The sequence below is a fragment of the Ambystoma mexicanum genome, chromosome 8 (genome assembly GCF_040938575.1).
Source record: "Ambystoma mexicanum isolate Mex_15411 chromosome 8, UKY_AmexF1_1, whole genome shotgun sequence".
NCBI lineage: Eukaryota > Metazoa > Chordata > Amphibia > Caudata > Ambystomatidae > Ambystoma > Ambystoma mexicanum.
The window spans coordinates 803595699-803613145 of record NC_090929.1 but is presented as its reverse complement, the minus strand read 5'-3'; the positions used below and the strand labels follow the sequence as shown (position 1 = coordinate 803613145).

Genomic DNA, 17447 nt, shown 5'->3' with positions numbered 1-17447 from the left:
AAGTGGATCTTTTCGCCTCCAGTGTCAACCGGAAGTGCGGGAAGTTCTGCTCGCGGGTATTTCCTCCAAAAGGAGCCTTAGGAGACGCGTTCGTGGTGGAGTGGTCATTCCCACTGCTGTACGCGTTTCCTCCAGTCCCCGTCATCCCGCAAGTACTGCGAAGGTTACGGAGGTTCGGTTCCCGGATGATCCTCATTGCTCCGGCATGGGCCCGGAGGACGTGGTACCTGGACCTTCGACTTGTCCATCTGCCCTCCACGTCGTCTTCCCAACCGAGACGATCTGCTCTCACGGGAGGGGGGGGGGAGGGTCAGGTTCTCCATCCAGAGGTCAGATCCCTCAACCTTCACGCTTGGTTTCTGAAAGGTTGAGGTATAAGGATTGGGACCTCCCTGAAGACGTGATGGAGGTGTTGCTCTCGGCCAGACGGCCCGCAACAAAGTCCCTGTACCGTTGCTGTTGGCGTAAGTTCTGCGACTGGTGCAGGGTTAAAAATGTGGCTCCTTTTGCATGTGACATTCCCATGGTTCTGTCTTTTTTGCTTTCTTTGGCCCACAGGGGCTTGCAAGTGGGTACCGTTAAAGGTTACCTGGCGGCGCTCTCCATATTTAAGCGCTCGTCTGAAGAGTGTTTCCATTTTAAAACTCCTTTCATTTCTCAGTTTCTGAAAGGGCTCACTGTGTTCCCTATGTCACCTTTCCAGGTGTCCGGTTGGGATTTGAACCTTGTTCTCAAGTTTCTGATGGGTGCTCCGTTTGATCATTTGCATTCATGCTCTTTGAGACTGTTAACTCTTAAAACTGTATTTTTGGTGGCGGTCACTTCCGCTCGCAGAGTGAGGGAGTTACAAGAACTTTCAGTTAAGCCACCCTTCACTGTGTTTCATAAGGACAGGGCTGTCCTTAGAGTTCGTTCTTCCTTTCTTCCGAAGGTTGTGTTGGAATTTCACTTAGGCCAGAAGCTTGTTCTTCCAGCGTTTTATCTTCCTCCACATCCTGGTAAGGAAGAGGAGAGGCTCCATAGGCTTGATCCTAGGAGAGCATTAAGCTTTTATATTTCACGCATGTCGCGGGTCAGAGTGGACAATCAACTCTTCATTGGTTACGCTAGAAAGCGTTTGGGACAAGCTGTGACGAAACAGACTTTGTCTCGCTGGATTATTTTGGCTAACTCTGAATGTTACCGCTTGGTGGGCAAGGACCCACCGGTCGGCTTGCGGGCCCATTCTACCAGGGGTATGGCTGCCTCTACTGCCCTACAGAGGGGTGTTCCTATTCGTAACATCTGTGATGCAGCCACCTGGGCTTCGGTACATACTTTTGTATGTCACTACTCCCTCGATTCCATCCGTGGGCAGGATCTGGCCTTTGGCAAGGCGGTCCTTTACTCCGCAATTTGATTGGGCATTCTAAATTTCTGTTTTCTAAATTCTTTTCCCACCTCCTTCATTGGTACTGCTTTGGGAGTCTGTCATTGATATGAAATACGTCGGAGGACCCAAACCCCTCGAAGAACCAAGTTACTCTCTTACCTGGTAACGTTCTTTCAATGGGATGGTCCGACGACGTATTCCATATCGCTCCCTCTCTGCCTTCCCCGCTACAGAATTTCTTATGCGATCTCAGCTTACGTTTCTGCAAGGCTTTGTGTGTCAGACTGGCAGAAGACTGGTGCCACACGTTCTGGGAAAAAACTACAACTGAGGCTACGGGCGTCGTGCGTCCTGCTTATAACATCCAGTGACGTCGGCTGTCGGAGGAGGTCCTCGAGCGTGGCGCATCGACGCAGGACGCAGACGCCGAAGATTTTCCGAAGCAGCACAGCTGTCGTGATTACATGTCATTGATATGTAGTACGTCGTCGGACCATCCCATCGAAAGAACGTAACCAGGTAAGAGAGTAACTTGTTCTTCTCCCCCATTATACAGTTTAATAAACACCCTTGAAATGTGATCTCTTGTGTCTGTCTTTACCGTTGCCACCATGAGTTCCTTTCACCCTAGACTAACATTCAGAGGATGCTTGGTTACTTTTGGTGTGCCTGAGGTACAAGCTGGTGGCAGTTACTTTTTGCAATTGCTTTTTGTATATTTTGGTTTATCCTTAAAGCATTTTTACCTTACTGAACGGATACAACCAGTTCTGTCACTTAGACCCAAAAGGGACTTATACGCTAACCAACTCTCAATCCCCAACTTCACTAGAGCCAGAGCGGGCGGCTCGAGTTTTGAAGTCCTAGCGCCAAGAGCCTGGAACACCCTATCGCCTAAACTAAGAGCGGAAACATCCCTCATAGCTTTTAGAAAAGCTCTGAAAACCACCCTCTTTAAGTGAACCCCACTTATAATACCACTGCATACATAAATGTCTGTAAATTACAACTGTACCACGCTCACTGTTCCCTTGTAACCTCGGAACTGTAGCCATGCCTGTAACCATGTCGTCATCTGTGTTCACACGACATCTCTTCATGCCAAGTAAACTTTCTTGTAACAGCTCCACGATGCCTGAAGGCAGCTGGGTGCTTTAAAAATGCAAATAAATAAATAAAATAAATAAATTTGGCTACCTACTGTGGGACTGTCTGGTTCCAATCCAGAAACTGTCTTTAGTTTGTCTGAATGGTATGCTTGAACTATGCCACAAGTAGTCATGATTGGACCACTGCTGGGCTGTGTGTGGGCCAGATCATGGATTGGCTAGTGGGAGCTTAAACTCTTACATGCCTTTTGGAAAAGAGGACTCCTGTATCCGTTCCAGAGAGATCCTGTAAGAAACCTGAAGGATCCAAGTACCCTGTCCAGCTGCTAGACTAACAAGGAGACCATGAACCCTTCGGAAGAAGGCCTGGGGACCAACTTCTGCAGATAGCCTACAAGACAGGGTTCTTCTAGGCAATCTGCAGAAGTCCTGCAAGATCTTTGACCCTTGGAGTAGAGGGACCATCCATTCCTGATATCAGCCCGGTGTCCTGTGAAGAAGAGCTTTCAGAAGTGTCTCTGAGCCAATCTGGGGCTGACCAGCTTAGAGTTTGGGCTACCATGCTGCAGATGTTGCAGTTCAGCGTTGAGACTTGGAACTTTGGGGATCGACAGCTAGTGCTGTAGGAGTCGTCTCTGCCTAATGTCATGGTTCCAGCATTGAAGGGACCCAAGATAAGCTCAACCGCGACCAGTTTGGCCACCTGTGTCGCTGTGCATCGGCTGTCCAAAACCGCTCTCCTGCATCTAGCTCTCTGCTAAGAGGGGCATAGAATTATTCTGCATTCTCCATCCTGAAGACCTTCCACTAGCATTTGACACTGACCGGAGAAGTGTTGAAACGTGCAATGCCGGGGTGCTGAGGGCTGGAAAAGCAACCTTAAACAAGCTTCTGAAGACCTGCCAAGTCCCAAGGAGAATCTGAGTTCGGCCTTTGAGTTACTGTGGTACTTGGATGGTACCCATATCCCCATTTTAAAAGTTTGGTAACGTAACAATTTGGCTTTGCCAATGCTTGCTCGAGCAAGCATTCCAAAAGTCGGGACCAGTTTTGTTGACTGCAACAGTGTCTTCTACCTTTTGGAAACTCTTAATTTGACCCCAGGACCATTCCACTAACTTGTTGCTGTCTCACAAAACTGCATGGAACATTTGTGTACTTTTGGGCACAATGCCTCTTACTACTTAGGGATGGACGTTTTTTAAAGTTAGCATTGCATCTCTGTGGACTGGTAGTGCTGTGTACTAATATTTGCCTTCCTTGGCAGGGGTTTGTGTTTTGCCCTACTTCAATGATTGTAAATGTCATTTATTAGTCTTGTGTAATATTGCATGCTAGTAGTCCTTTTTCATAGTTCTGCTTGGCCATACATATAGTATTTCTAGAACTGTTTTTCTAAGTGTTCCTGGACTTTTCACTGGTTGTACTCATTTAGGGCACCTTAACCAGGCTCGCCCTTCCTGAGACTTGGCTTTGACCACTCGCTATGCTACTTTGAACTGGTTTGGCGTCCGCTCCCAAAGTTGTCCCCATCACTGAACTAGGTTGGCCTGCTATACATCTGACCACCAGGCCAGAGTGTAGTAATCCAGTCCTAACGTGCAAAAGGTACAATGCCACCAGCCTGAACAGAGGAACTTGTCAAAGTAACAATTTGTTACTGGAGAATTGAGAAAAGGGATACATTTTCTCCCCTTGTTACTCGATTTAAGGTGTGCTGATCTCGAAAAATAAAACGCACAAGGGATAGGGAGTATCCCCTTGCCCTGCTAACTTTAAGAGCTAGTCAGGGAAACAAAGAATCGAAGTGGAAGTGCTAGGAGCCCCCAGCAACACTACACATGAAGTGCTGTGTGCTGCTTTAGGAAATTGTAGATGCCAAAAAGTTGGAGGAAAGCCGAACTCCAAACAAATACCCCAAAGTGGCCAAAAAGTTCCATTCACCAGAGTAAAAGGGAGGGTGAGTGGGGTACAAAGTTTTCCAGTAGAATAAAAATCCATGTGTCCAGCTAAAAGTGATGAGGAGGTTGCGGGGGGGTGTGGACCTCGGAGTGAAGATTTCAGACAAAGAGAAATGTTCTCTTAACAGTTACTGTGTCAGGAAAAGAAACTATCGAAAAAAATGTGCGAGTGATCAGGAGTACCTCTGAACATAGGGAAGGCAAATTGTGATACAAATGTTCCGGCCTCATCTCCCTTTATCTTAAAAGTGAAGAACATGCACTACTCTGCACCAATTGCTTGATGGCAGCCTATGAAAAACATGTCCCTAATAAACAAATACAAGCCATAGAAAGACCACCTATCCGATATGTGTTCAGAGAACGCATCCATGGAGGAATTTTCAAGTTTTATGAATATAACTGAGAACCTTGATTGAGAGCAGGTATTACAGTTGCCTATTACTTCTCAGTGGGCCTAAATGTAACACCCCATAAAAAATGGCTGGAGATTCATAAATTGGAATTTGATAAGACATTTCAAGAAATTCTGAACTGTTTATTAATGGAAATATTATAACATCACAAGATTTGTTTGCATAAAATGGCAATAACCGCATATTTTTTTCTTAACTGTACCTGCCAGCATGGACACGCTGCATGCTGTGATTTGCATAGGTGTGGTTTTCTGTTTTTCTGTGTTTTCCTCTTTTGGGGCTATGTTCATTACCTGTCTGTTTAGTGACTTGATTGTTAATAATAGATGCCTTCAGAAACCTCACTAACTCGGCCTTCTCTGAATGAAATGTTGGGTAGATAAAGGTTAACTGTTTCTGGTTGCCCTTTTTTGTTCGTTGTCTGAAAACTAAATGTAGCCAAGCAGACATGTTAACTCAGTTTGCACATTTCTAGTCAAACTTGAAATCGTTGAGGGTGCTTGCATACACTAGCTCACCAAAGAGCTTTTGCTCCTGAATCGCTGGTAGGTGGCTCACTTACAACCCCATAGACTAGATATTATGGTGTCGTAGTATAGGGCAAATTGATGCAAGAACAGTGATTTACGGCAGATTTTGTTGGAAGGTTGCATTAGTGATACTTTAAAAATGTTATTCTCCATCTGGATTAAGTTCCTAACTTGGTTTCTCCTTTCTGTCCTGATTTAGCTGCCACAATAGTGGGCTCAAAAAAAAGTTCAGTTGGAAAATTCACAGAAAAGGGAGATCCTACAAAAAATGCAGAGCGCATCTGTAATGATTCAGAGAATAAGCGGCAACAACGATCTATGGTAATTTTACTCCTGTAATAATTAAAACTAATCTACCTTCTTTTATGCACTGACATTATTCAACCTTTGAATCTCTAGTACCTTCACTGAACACGTCCCCACCTTTCAGTTGCACTGATCCAGGAAACAAATGTGTGCAGTTCATAGATTTTCAGTTTGGCAAATGATTAGTTCTGTGGGTTGTGACGCTTTATTTCATTTTAAACCCCCCTGTTTTTCACTGCTTTAGAACATTCTCCATCGGCAAAGCATCCTTTCCTGTTTTTCTCCCTCTGTCCTTCACTTTTATTCTCTCCGCCTCCCACCTAGTCGTATGTCCTGTTCCATTTCCTCGTACAGTTTTTAAAAAAGAATTTGATTTTACAATAACATTCCTACAACTGGCGTCCAGAACATATAGCAACCACAATAATCACGACACATAGCTTGAAGGCATTGTACAAACCCAGGGAGGCAATGAACATTCAATTATAGCTCAAGTCTGTCATCAAGCAGTAAGCAAGTATTGCACATATGGCGCCCATACTTCAGTGTGGACGGGCATGGTGCGTTTGAATGCTGTTTCTATTGCGTGGCGGTATGCCGCATCTTCCAGCCAAGTTTGCATGTTAGGTGGGGGGCCGGTCCATGCCAAATCCACCCTCCTGCTGGCCAACACCAAGAGAAGGCCAGTCAATCTCTGGATTCCACAGGGTAGGTGTCTCGTGCAATCGGCCAGAGCCAACATGGTATCCAGATCGAGTTGTTTAACAATAAGTGAAACCCTGAACATCAATGCCCCAACCAGTATCTGGATGTACATGGACAGTTCCAGGCCAAGTGCATTAAATCGGGTGCAACTGTCCGGGGTGGAGGGAACGTGTTTTTGCAGTCTTGCCGGGGTATGATCTGTTTGGGGCACAAAATTAAAGTGAATCAGCTTAAACTTAGAATTTAGGGAGACGGTTTGGGTTTGAATCAGCACATACTTCCAATCATTTTCAATTTCCCTACCCAGTGCCTCCACCCAGCTCTGCCTGGACACGTCACCCTACCAAGGGATATTGGACCGAGTACAGTACAATCTGAAGACCAAGCAGCCCTCCCCTACATCAGTCCATGCAGTAGTGCCCATGTAGTTGGCGAAGTTGGGAATTAAGGAAATGCAGCCCTTGGAACATTCTGCCCTCGATAGTATATACATCTGTCTAACGAAGTGGTTCCACCTCTGTCCTTCGCTTGTTGCAACGTTATAAATGTCATCCACTAAGTAGTCACCAAAGGTTTGTATGCCGGCTTTCTCCACCCACTGTTGGTAGGCCCTTCCCCTGTAATCGCCCTTGCGGCTACATGCCTAACAGCAAGTAACCGTGAATATGGAATGTTGATTCCCATTTTATGAACTACTTGGTGCCAAATTGCGCAGTTAACATTCACTATGTGCACAGATCCCATCACTGCCCTCTAGGTAACCAGCAACACTAATTGTAAATGATTAGGGGCAACCAGTGCCATTTCTACCTGGATGTGTGGCCGAATGAAATGTGGTGTACAAAAACACTAAGTTATGAGTCTGCTCCGCACAATAATACTGTTCCAAATCTGTCAATGAAAGACCCTTTTTTCATAACTGTCATCGTGCTATAGGCTACGCTGGTTTGTTTCCAGGCCCAGATTAAATGTATAGTCCCTCACAGACAGAAAGCCAGTGGAAAGGAAGAAGGGAATATTGAGAAACAAATGAAGGAATTTAGGCAAGACAATCATTTTAATTATCGAGATGAGACCCATCAGGGTGAGAGGAGATGAAGGGCATGCCATTTTGCCACCAAGTCTTGAGGAGAGCTGATGGCTCTGCCTTAGTTTCCTCAGAATGAGGATGGGTCCAGTGAGATCTCATCTCCCAGGTATCGAGTACTAGTGAACTCCCAGGTGAACGCAGTGTCATCGTCAAACGCCAGTTCTGCTGTTGAGTGGGAAAACCCATGACTTGTTTTGGTTAACCCTTATTGGGAAATATTTCTCTTTACTGTACCTTTCCTTCCATTTTTATGGACCCCCAAACTTTTTTTATATTTGATCCTGACCTGTACTTTATGCTGTGCAGTGAAGCTTTAAGCTTCAGTAGTTTGTCTTTTGCTCATCTGTTATGGGGAAACTTTCATATCGTTCAGGCTGTCCGTACTGGGAAACATTGTTTCCCTTAGTCTTGCGACTTTCTTACTACTTTTAGCAACTTGTTATTGTTATGCTACACAAACACACTGTAGAAAGGTAGCTTAGATGAATACGTTTATTATTCCAAATAGGTTCTTTCCAAGTAGAAACGGCCCCCAGCCTGGAACCACACCGTTGTCCTCCTCTCTCCTTCTCCCAACCACCTGGAACCCTCCTTGAGGGAAAGCAGAGGGTTGCTTGGTAACTAAGGTGCATGATGCATAGACAGTGCCTGGTGAGAGGCAGCACATAATGGATGAGAGTCCCTGTGTATAGCACCTAGCTCCTCCCAACAGTTATCACTTGTGGTAACTTATCATTGTACAATGCATCTTAAGATACAGTACAATGGGGTGCTGTTTTTGTTTGCTTAGACTAACACTGAAAGCATTTTTTTGGTTACTGTAGGTGTGCTAAATGGACAAGCTGGTGGCAGCAGTGACTTAACATTAGGATAAGAGGACCCCTGCACCCATTCTTCAGAGATCCTGGAGCAACCTGAAGGAGCCAATGCTCCTGTTCAGCTGTGCAACCCGTGAAAAGACCAGAGGCCTGGCGACCAACTTCTGCTGCTGTCCTGGTGGAGCCCGATCTTGCACGTGATCTTCAGCAGTCCTGGGAAGGAGCTGCGACCCTTAGAGTGGAGGCAACATCCATTCCTGATGTCTGCTCTGTACCCTTCAAAGAAGACTTCAAAAGTGTCCCGGGACCTGTTCTGTGCCTGACTAGCTCAGAGTTTGCGACCTGGAACTGCAGGGATCCTCTGCTTGTCTTACAAGACCTACATCAGCGAACGGAGTCCTATCTTCAAGGGGACCCGACGTAGGAGGGAAAGCCTGACTGTGACAAGTGAGGCCCTTTGCATCATCGTGCTGCAGTGACCACTGTCCGAAACAGCTCAACTGACAAGAGTCCACTCCGGAGAGGGGTCCTGCATCGAGTTTTTCTGCATTCTTCATCCGAGAGTCCTTGCACCATCGAAAGACACCAACCAGAGATCAGCTCGAACCTGCAACCCCTGCGAATCGAGGACTGCGATGGACGGGAAAAGGAACCTCGGACCCTCTTCCATTGACCTACCAAGTCTGGGGAAGAATCGGCGTATGGGGGGGGCTAAGGTACAGTTCTTCTTACCTGTGCCTAAACTCCCTTTAAAGGTGTTCTTTTACTATACTCTGGTTTTACTATAGCTTGCTGGTGCAAGCATTCAGAATGTTGGGCACTTCTGTTTTAGAATTCATTGTCCTCTATCGGTTGGAACTGTTCACTGGACCCCAGAGACCCTACCTTTTTGTTTTTTCCAGCTTCACAAACTTTGTCAGAACTTTCCCCAGGACTTTTGAAGTTGGGGTTAACTCTGTGACCTTTGGTGCATAATCTAACATGTACTTTTACAGGGGTTTGATTTGTATTATGCCCTCAACCAGTGACTTTATATATGTAGTCTATTAGTGTTCTGATATTTCTACCGGTTAGTAGTCATTGCTCATAGTTGTATTTGGTAATAAATAAATAATTGTATTTTTATATATACTGTCTAAGTGTAATTTGTGATTTTCATTGTGGACCCTTTACAGGCTCACCACCTCTTGAGACTTGCCCTAGACCCTTCTCACTGCTACCTTGAACTGGTTTGGCTACAGCTCCCCAGAGTTGTCCCTGTCACAATATAGGTTGGCCTTCTATACGTCTGTCTACGAGCCCAGAGTGTAGAAAATCAGTCCTAACAACCCTTAACCTAGAAAATTCTATTTCAGCACCTAGTGCATTAGTCACTGAGAAATGAGACTGCATCATCGGCATACAGAGAAGTAATGAACCTGTGTGACTCTCTGTAAGTTGCAGTAGGATAGCCCCCTGAGGCTCCATTGCAACAGCAAAAAGGAGCGGGAACAAGGGGCATCCCTGTCTCGACCCTAATCCCATCTCTGTAGCCTCGGATTGGTGTCGCCCCACCAACATCCTCGCCACCAGAGTGGTATAAATGATACCAGTAAAAAATTGTTCCGCCAGGCCTAACTTCCAGAGGACAGAAAAAAGATGGGGCAGTTTGACTGAGCCGAATGCCTTGTCTGCATCCAGCAGTACCGCTATCTTCTGAGAGTCTGGCTCCAACTCTGAAAGGATCCTGAAGCGGCGCAAGCCATATGTTGTGTTCGCTCCTGGTATAAAACCCGATTGATCTGCTAATACCAGCCCAGTCATCCAGAGGAGGAACCGATTGGCTAGAACCTTGGCAAATACTTTATCTACATTTATTAAAGAAATCAGCCAGTAAGAGGCACAAGCTTCAGACAGCTTCCCTGTTTAATGCAGTAAAGTAATAGTTGCTTCATGCAACAAAGGAGGCATGGGTCCCTGCTTGGCGGATTCAGCATATGTTTGTTATTGAGCATTATAGAGCATTTGGTATGATCTCAAAGCGCTTGTTTCGTGGCAGCGTCACTGAGGAAGATTCACAGGTAGGACTGTGGTAAGTTATGTTTCGCTCGGTCAGAGGGTAATTATTCATAGGCTCGGCACTGAGTCTTTGGAGCCCATTTTCTGGTCTCGTGTTGTGGTTTATGGAGGGGTTGCAGGGTCGCACTAGGGAGGATATTTGGTTGTAGGATAGGAGTTATCTCACACAGACGTGGTCACACTGAGGCAGTGATGCTATAGGACAGGCTGGACATTTCTCAGTCGGCTGTGACATCAGTTGGTCTGCTGTAGAATTCTAATGTTATTGAAGTCATGAATCTTAATCACAGTGGGTTTCACTGGCCCTACATGGACCTAATCATGGTTTACAGAAAGAGCCAGGTGTTTCGAGCCACCTCCAGTTGCCTCTCCAAGGAGGATAAAGTCCTGGAGTCATTGGGAAAGCACTGTTACTCCATCACAGGACTGCATCTGCGGCACGCCAATGCCAATGCTTGGCTGCGGCTAATCAGAAGCTGTGGTGGGAGTTTGAATTTCTGCCCGACCTCCCTTTGGACAAGCAAGCCTCCTTCAAAGCCGGTCTGGCGGATGCCCGGACCATTGTGCAGGACCTCATGGAGTCTTCTGTCTCCCACATTGACACAGCCAGCTGAGGGCTGTGCTTTGGGGAAAGGTGAGAAGGACAGCGTGGCTGCACATCACAAAGTTTTAATCTGTTGTGCAGGAGTGGATCTTGGATCTGGCCTTTGAGGGTGAGGAACTTTTTCATTCGTCCATCGATGATGAAAAACTCTACTCAAACTGCCAAGTCCTCCACCATTCTGACAAAACCAGGTCAGAAATCCTTCTCTCAATCCCAGGGTACGACGGAGTACAAACACTGCTCTTTCCCCAGCATCAAAGGGTTCAGAGACCCCGGTAAAAAGAGGCTTGACGGGTTGCCCAGCGACAACAGGAGGAAGCAGCAGAGGCTGTTGTGCAGGTTTTTCTGCTCCCAGTCTGCCATCTCCTCTGCCTCTGACAAGCATTGACGTCATGCTTGCCTGTGGGGTACCGTTTGGCTCTGTTCCAGGACACATGGAAACTTCTTTTCAGCAAACTGTGGATCCTATCGGCAGTCTCCACGGGCTTCAGGCTTCCTCTTCCTTTGCCTCTACCATGCTCTCCTCCTCTTCGTCAGATCAGGTCTCCAGCTCTTATATGGGAGATCCTTTCCCTCTAGGAGATGCAGGCGATAGAGCCGGTTCCACTTTCAGACAAGGCCATCAGTTAGTATTCAAGGATTTTTGGGGTACCCAAGAACAACCAGGCTGGCCTGAGGGTAGTCCTGGACTTGTCGTTTCTAAATGTCTTTGCTGCTGGAACGCTTCAAGATGTTTACTCCAGCGCACATAGCAGAGTCACTAGATGTGTTCCCTGGACCTCAAGGATGCCTATCTGCATGTACCCATCTATCAACCCCATCTGAAATTTCTGCGGTTCACTTTTATGTTGTACCACTTTCCGTACAAGGGCTCCCATTTTGCCTGAACTTGGTCCCTCGTGTCTTCATGATGTTAAAGCAGTGGCGGGCCTCCTCTGCTTGGTGGGCCATCATCTACAACCTTATTTGGACTGGCTGTTGAGGGTGGGGTCACTCGAAGGGGTGGTGCACTCCTGCCAGAGATTGGCAGATACCCTTCATCAGCTTCCCTCAACCAGAGGAAATCAGTTGTGCCCGTCTCAGGAACTGGTCTTCCTAGGGGTGCGTTGGAACACTATTGTTCAGTGGGTGTTCCCCCACGCCCAAGAGGCTTATGTCGCTCTGCAATGTGGTGGGGCACTTTCTGACCAACTCGACCACCCCGGCATGGTGGTTCCAGCACATTCTGGGCCTGATGGCCTCCTGCATGCTCGCCTCAAGATGAGGTGCCTCCAACTCCACCTGGTGGCCAATTGGGACACAGACGGGGAAGGGGTGGGTGGGTCTCAGTTAGACAGATCCCAATACCACCGCTCCTGCTTCCTGAACTTCGCTGGTGCTTGATGGATGGCAATATTTCAGTGGGAGCCCCCTTCACCAGAGCCTTCCCGGGTGGTGATGACAGACTCCTTTTGGGCTGTGGTTGTGGGGGTGGGGAGGGTGCGGGATACTTGGCAGGGTGACGCGATTCATATTGCATGTTCCAGGAATAAAATATCAATAAAAGCCCTCTTGCATATCAATGTGCTAAAGCTTAGGGCAGTGGGCCTGCCCCTTAAGGCGTTTTTGCCCCTCATCAGGGACAGGTCTGTTCTGATCAGGATGGACAATTCTACTACAATGATCCTCTGCATAATCCACAAGGCTTTCTGGGGCTGGTGCCTGCACTATGTACAATGCGCTCTTCCTAAATACTCTCCCTCTAGACTCCACCACTCGTCCTCCAACTCTCTGCGGGTGAGCTGCTTTCACAAAGAGAGATTTGGGGGTAGATCTTTATCCTATGCAGGTGCCTCCCTTTGGATCAGCCTCCCTGCCTCTCTCCGTCTCGAGCCGGAGCACCTTAAGTTCTGGAAACTCCTCAAGATCTTCCTTTTATCTTCCTCTCTCCCACTCCCTTGCTAACCTTTTTCTCTCCACCCTCCTTCTCCCACTAACTCTGTTCAGTTTTTGCGACCGGTTGCCTGGTTCACCTCCAGAGCCTACAGGACTCAGGCTCCCCCACCAGTCTTTTGCACTTGCCTCTGGGCCGCTGCACTTTGTACAGCATTACTGCACTTTCAGATTACGTGACATGAGCAGAGGACTTGTTTTGTTTCCCAGCACCAGCCCCCCTGGCCCCCACCGTTTCTCGTCCCACCCTGCTTGTTGCTTTGCTTGTTCGTAAATGTAACACTTCATGCACTTGCATTAGGAGAAATGTCGTCGGGCCCAGTATTCTAGTTTTTCTGTTAAGATCATTCGGAATCTTCAAGGCCTGAGAATTATTACTTTGTTCCTTCCCCGCCTTGAAGCACTTTGAAGCACTTAACCTGTGTAGAAGTGCTGTATAAATAAACCATAAATAAATGTTCTCCAGCATGGGGTCTGGCATGGATTCACATGCTCATGAATATTCCCCGTCGTCAGGCTGGGAATCCTCGGTAAAGAAAAAAATCAGTATCAGTTTCGTTTCTGATCTGTCTTTCCTAGTAGTAACCAATCACTGATCTCTGCGTCATACTGACCACAGCCAATGACTGCCCTCTACCTAAGCCCCGCCTCTGGCAGCCATCTTCAGATTTTTACTGCACGTTCAAGTGTTGGGAGTCCTCGTGCTTAGCTCTCGAGCTTTTACTGCGTGTTTCGCGCTTTTTCAGGTGAATTTTCAAATTTTTTCGGTTAATCGAGCCTCAAGCTCCACCGTTTCTACTCCCGTTAACGGCTACCCGTTGCGGGATTTTCCTACGCCCCTCAAGGGTGAAGATTTTGTCGAATCAACTTCTTGGAGGATTCCAGAAGATTCGTGGCCTACTTCGAGATGGCCCAGGATGCCAGTTCGTCGCCCGGACCCAAGCTGTTTCGCAGCTGCCCTGGATGCGGGCTGAAGAATGTGTTTAAGGAAGATGAACATTCGCGATGCCTCTGTCTTCATGGGGACAAGACTCATGTAGAGAAGGACTGCCAGTTCTGCAAGAACTTGTCGGAGTGGACCATGAGGGACTGTCGATCCCGTCTCGCAAGCTGGTTGGAGAAGGGCTCAACGGGTGAGAAGAAGAAAGGGTCCGAGTGGGCTTCTAAGTCCTGTGCGGGCGCCCCGGCGACGGGGGCCCAACACCAGGCCAAGCGCTGCGAGTCCGCTGGCTCCGGGAGCGTTGAAGGTCGGGCTCTTCGGTCGCCAGGCAGGGCGCACCTTCCCCGGCACCGTCAACCACGAGCCAACGCTCCGGTTCGGGGAAGAGAAAGTCCGAGACCCCGGGTAAGCTTTGGGAGAAGCCCCGTCCGATCTCGGAAGAGGGGGAGCGAGGCGTCGCCCCTCCCCCGAAGGAGAAGGCCCGGGACGCACCTAAGGTGGTGAAGGCCCCTACCCAGCAGGTGAAGGCCTCTATCGAGGCTATCGCGGCGACTCTTGCCAAGCCGGCAGAGACACCGCCAGCGGAGACTGCCTCCGGGACTAGAGTTTCCCTGCCGCCAAGGAGGGAATCCTCTTTTCAGCCCATCGTCGTGGCCGCCATGATGGAAGAAGCGAGGGGGGGGCACGGTGCCCTCCTCGAGCTCGGAGTCAGCCTCGGAGGAGGAACTGACCGAGGCCGTGAGGAACCTCAAAGTCCAATTCGAGAAGGTTCGATCCCGTCTGGAAGATCCTCGGGAGATAACCGAGCAAGACGACGATGGTGAGGAAGAGCGGCCTTCCCTTCCGGCGCAGCCGGATCCTAGGCCTCAAGATGGCTAGGCGGCCATTTTGTCTGCCATCCAGTCCTTATGCTCTGAAATAAGGACGAGATTCCCACGGCCCAGGCCGGAGGACCCGCAACCTGGCCCGTCAGGAAGTCCTCAGAACAAACGACGGAGGACCCAACCCTCTCCTCCTCTCGCCCCCGTAAGGCCTACAGTTCCCTCCTCATCCTCCCACGAGTCGGGAGATGAGTGCGTTGGGCTCGACGACGGGTTCTGAGGGCGACGGAACGGGTCTCCCGTCGCACGGGCCTCGCCGCCCGACGAGATTGGCTCATTCCACGCCATGATCGCCAGGGCGTTCGAATTGTTCCAGCTCTGCCCGGAGGAGCAGAAAAAGGAAGGTTTCCTCTATCAGCGCCGGGAGGCCAAGAGGAAGACTGTCATCGCGGTGCCTCTAATCGATGACATCTGGGAAGAGGGCCTGTCGGTTCTCAAAAACCCCTCCACGGCGCCAGCCAAACGGGACCGGTACAAGAAGTACCGGGTCCCCGAAAGCGCTCCCCTGTGCCTCAGGGCCCAGCCAACGCCAGACTCGGTTGTCTCGGCGGCGGCGAAGAAGAAAGTGGCGGGGTCAGGAGCCTCGACGTCGAATTCCCCGCCGGACGGCGAGGGAAAGAAGTTGGACGCCATGGGGCGGTGGGTCATTTCGTCGGCGGCGACGACGATCAAAGCGGCCAACGCCCTGGCGATCGTGGCCCGTTACGACAGGGAGCTCTGGTTTAAGCTGGCCCCCATATTGGACTTCCTGCCGGACGACAAGAGGTCCGAGGGCGAGGTGGCGTCGGACCACGCCATAGCGGTGGCAACCAATATTGCCGATACCGGGTTCCGCCAGCTGGGCAGCGGTGTTTGCCTACGACGACGGGTTTGGCTCCGGGCGACCGACTTCCGTCAGGACGTCCAGACCAGGGTGTTGGACATGCCGTTCGGCAGCAACTTGTTCGGGAAGGCGGTGGACGAGTCCCTCCAAGCCATAAAAACGGACACGGAGACGGCCCGAGCCCTTCAGCAACGACGGCCCTTTCGGAGATCCGGAGGCAGACTGGGTGCCTCCAAGGGATCCAGCGGTGGCTTGTCGTCCTACCGCCAGGCGGCACGCTCCTCGTCTCAGGAGGCCTACAGGGGTCGCGGCAAGCAGGGAGTGCCTCGCCGCCATCAGCAAGGCTGCCAGGGCGGCAAGGCCACCACCTCCAAGCAGGACTAAAGCGGCCGTGGTCCCGGGCCCCCACCGAAGCACCCCGGTGGGAGGCCGGCTGACGAATTTCGTCGGCGTGTGGAAGTCCATCTCCACTGACCGTTGGGTGCTGGATACCCTGGCAAGAGGACACTCTATCGAATTCCTGAAGAAGTGCCCTCACGTTCCACCTGTGGCCAGGAAGGAAAATCACGTCCCGCAACTGCTGTTGGAAGTACGGGTGATGCTCAGGAAAGGCGCCATCGAGCTTGTCCCGAAGAGGCTCCGGGGTGTACTCAAGGTACTTCCTCGTCAGGAAGAAGACGGGCGGCTGGCGCCCCATCCTGGACCTTCGTCGTTTGAACAAATACATCAGATCACAAAAGTTCAGGATGGTCACCCTCCAGCACGTACTGGGACAGCTGGAGGAAGGCGACTTTCTATCGTCGTTGGACCTGGAGGATGCATACTTCCACGTTCCCATCCTCAAAAGTCACCGAAAGTTCCTCAGGTTCGTCGTCCAGGGACGCCACTACCAATTCAGAGCACTGCCGTTCGGATTGAAGTCGGCCCCCAGGGTCTTTACCAAGTGCCTAGCACCAGTGGCGGCGCGGCTGCGCCTACAGGGGATTCACGTCTACCCCTACCTGGACGACTGGCTCATCCGCTCAAGGACGAAGGAACTCTCCGTCGAACACACTGCGAGGACCGTCCAGCTACTCACAAACCTGGGATTCGCCATAAACTACCCTAAGTCCCACCTGGTGCCGTCGCAGGTGGCCCTGTTTCTGGGAGCGAAGCTCGATAAGGCGTCTGGCGGCCCCGTCGGAAGAACGGACGAAGACCATTCTAGGCAAAGTGCAGCGCCTGCTAGCCACGGACGTGGCCAGGGTGAGGTCCATCAAGTCCCTCCTGGGGATGATGTCCTCTTGCATCTACCTGGTGCGCATCTGCAGACTACGGATGCGCCCTCTTCAAGAATTTCTAGACACCCGTTGGATACAGGCGACGGGCACCTTCGAAGTCAGGGTCCCCCTCAACGAGGTGTTCCGGCGGGCGATTCAGTGGTGGGGCGTTCGAGCGCACCTCACGGCGGGCAAGGACTTTCAGACGCCGGCGTACCAGGAGACGGTGATGACGGACGCCTCCCTGGAAGGTTGGGGTGCCCACACTGGAGATCTCCACGCAAGAGGCCTCTGGCTCCCGGAGGAGAGGCTCCTGCACATCAACGTCCTGGAACTCCGAGCCGTGTTCTGGGCTCTCAAATCGTTCCTCCCGTCGCTCAAGGGCAAGGTGGTGCGGATCTTCACGGACAATGTTTTACATACGGAAGCAGGGAGGCACCAGATCCCCAGCCCTATCCAAGGAGGCACAGGATCTGTGGCACTGGGCGGTCGCCCAGGGGATGTTCCTGGTTCCCTTCCACCTGGCAGGAGAAAGCAACACCATCGCTGACTCGCTCAGCAGGGAGCTGCGCGCGTGTCACGAGTGGGAACTGCGCCAGGATCAGGTGGATCAACTCTTCCGACGATGGGGCAAACCCCAAAT

General features: G+C 50.1%; 1 protein-coding gene across 6 annotated transcripts in view; it reads left to right on the top strand.

Annotated features, from left to right (window-relative positions):
- NOLC1 (nucleolar and coiled-body phosphoprotein 1) overlaps positions 1–17447 on the top strand; it is an 869511-nt gene that overhangs the window by 340171 nt on the left and 511893 nt on the right. For all 6 annotated transcript variants that reach the window (XM_069610644.1, XM_069610643.1, XM_069610646.1 and 3 more), the window contains one exon: positions 5588–5709. In XM_069610644.1, the coding sequence (XP_069466745.1) occupies positions 5588–5709 (122 nt within the window). The remainder of the gene's footprint in view (positions 1–5587; positions 5710–17447) is intronic.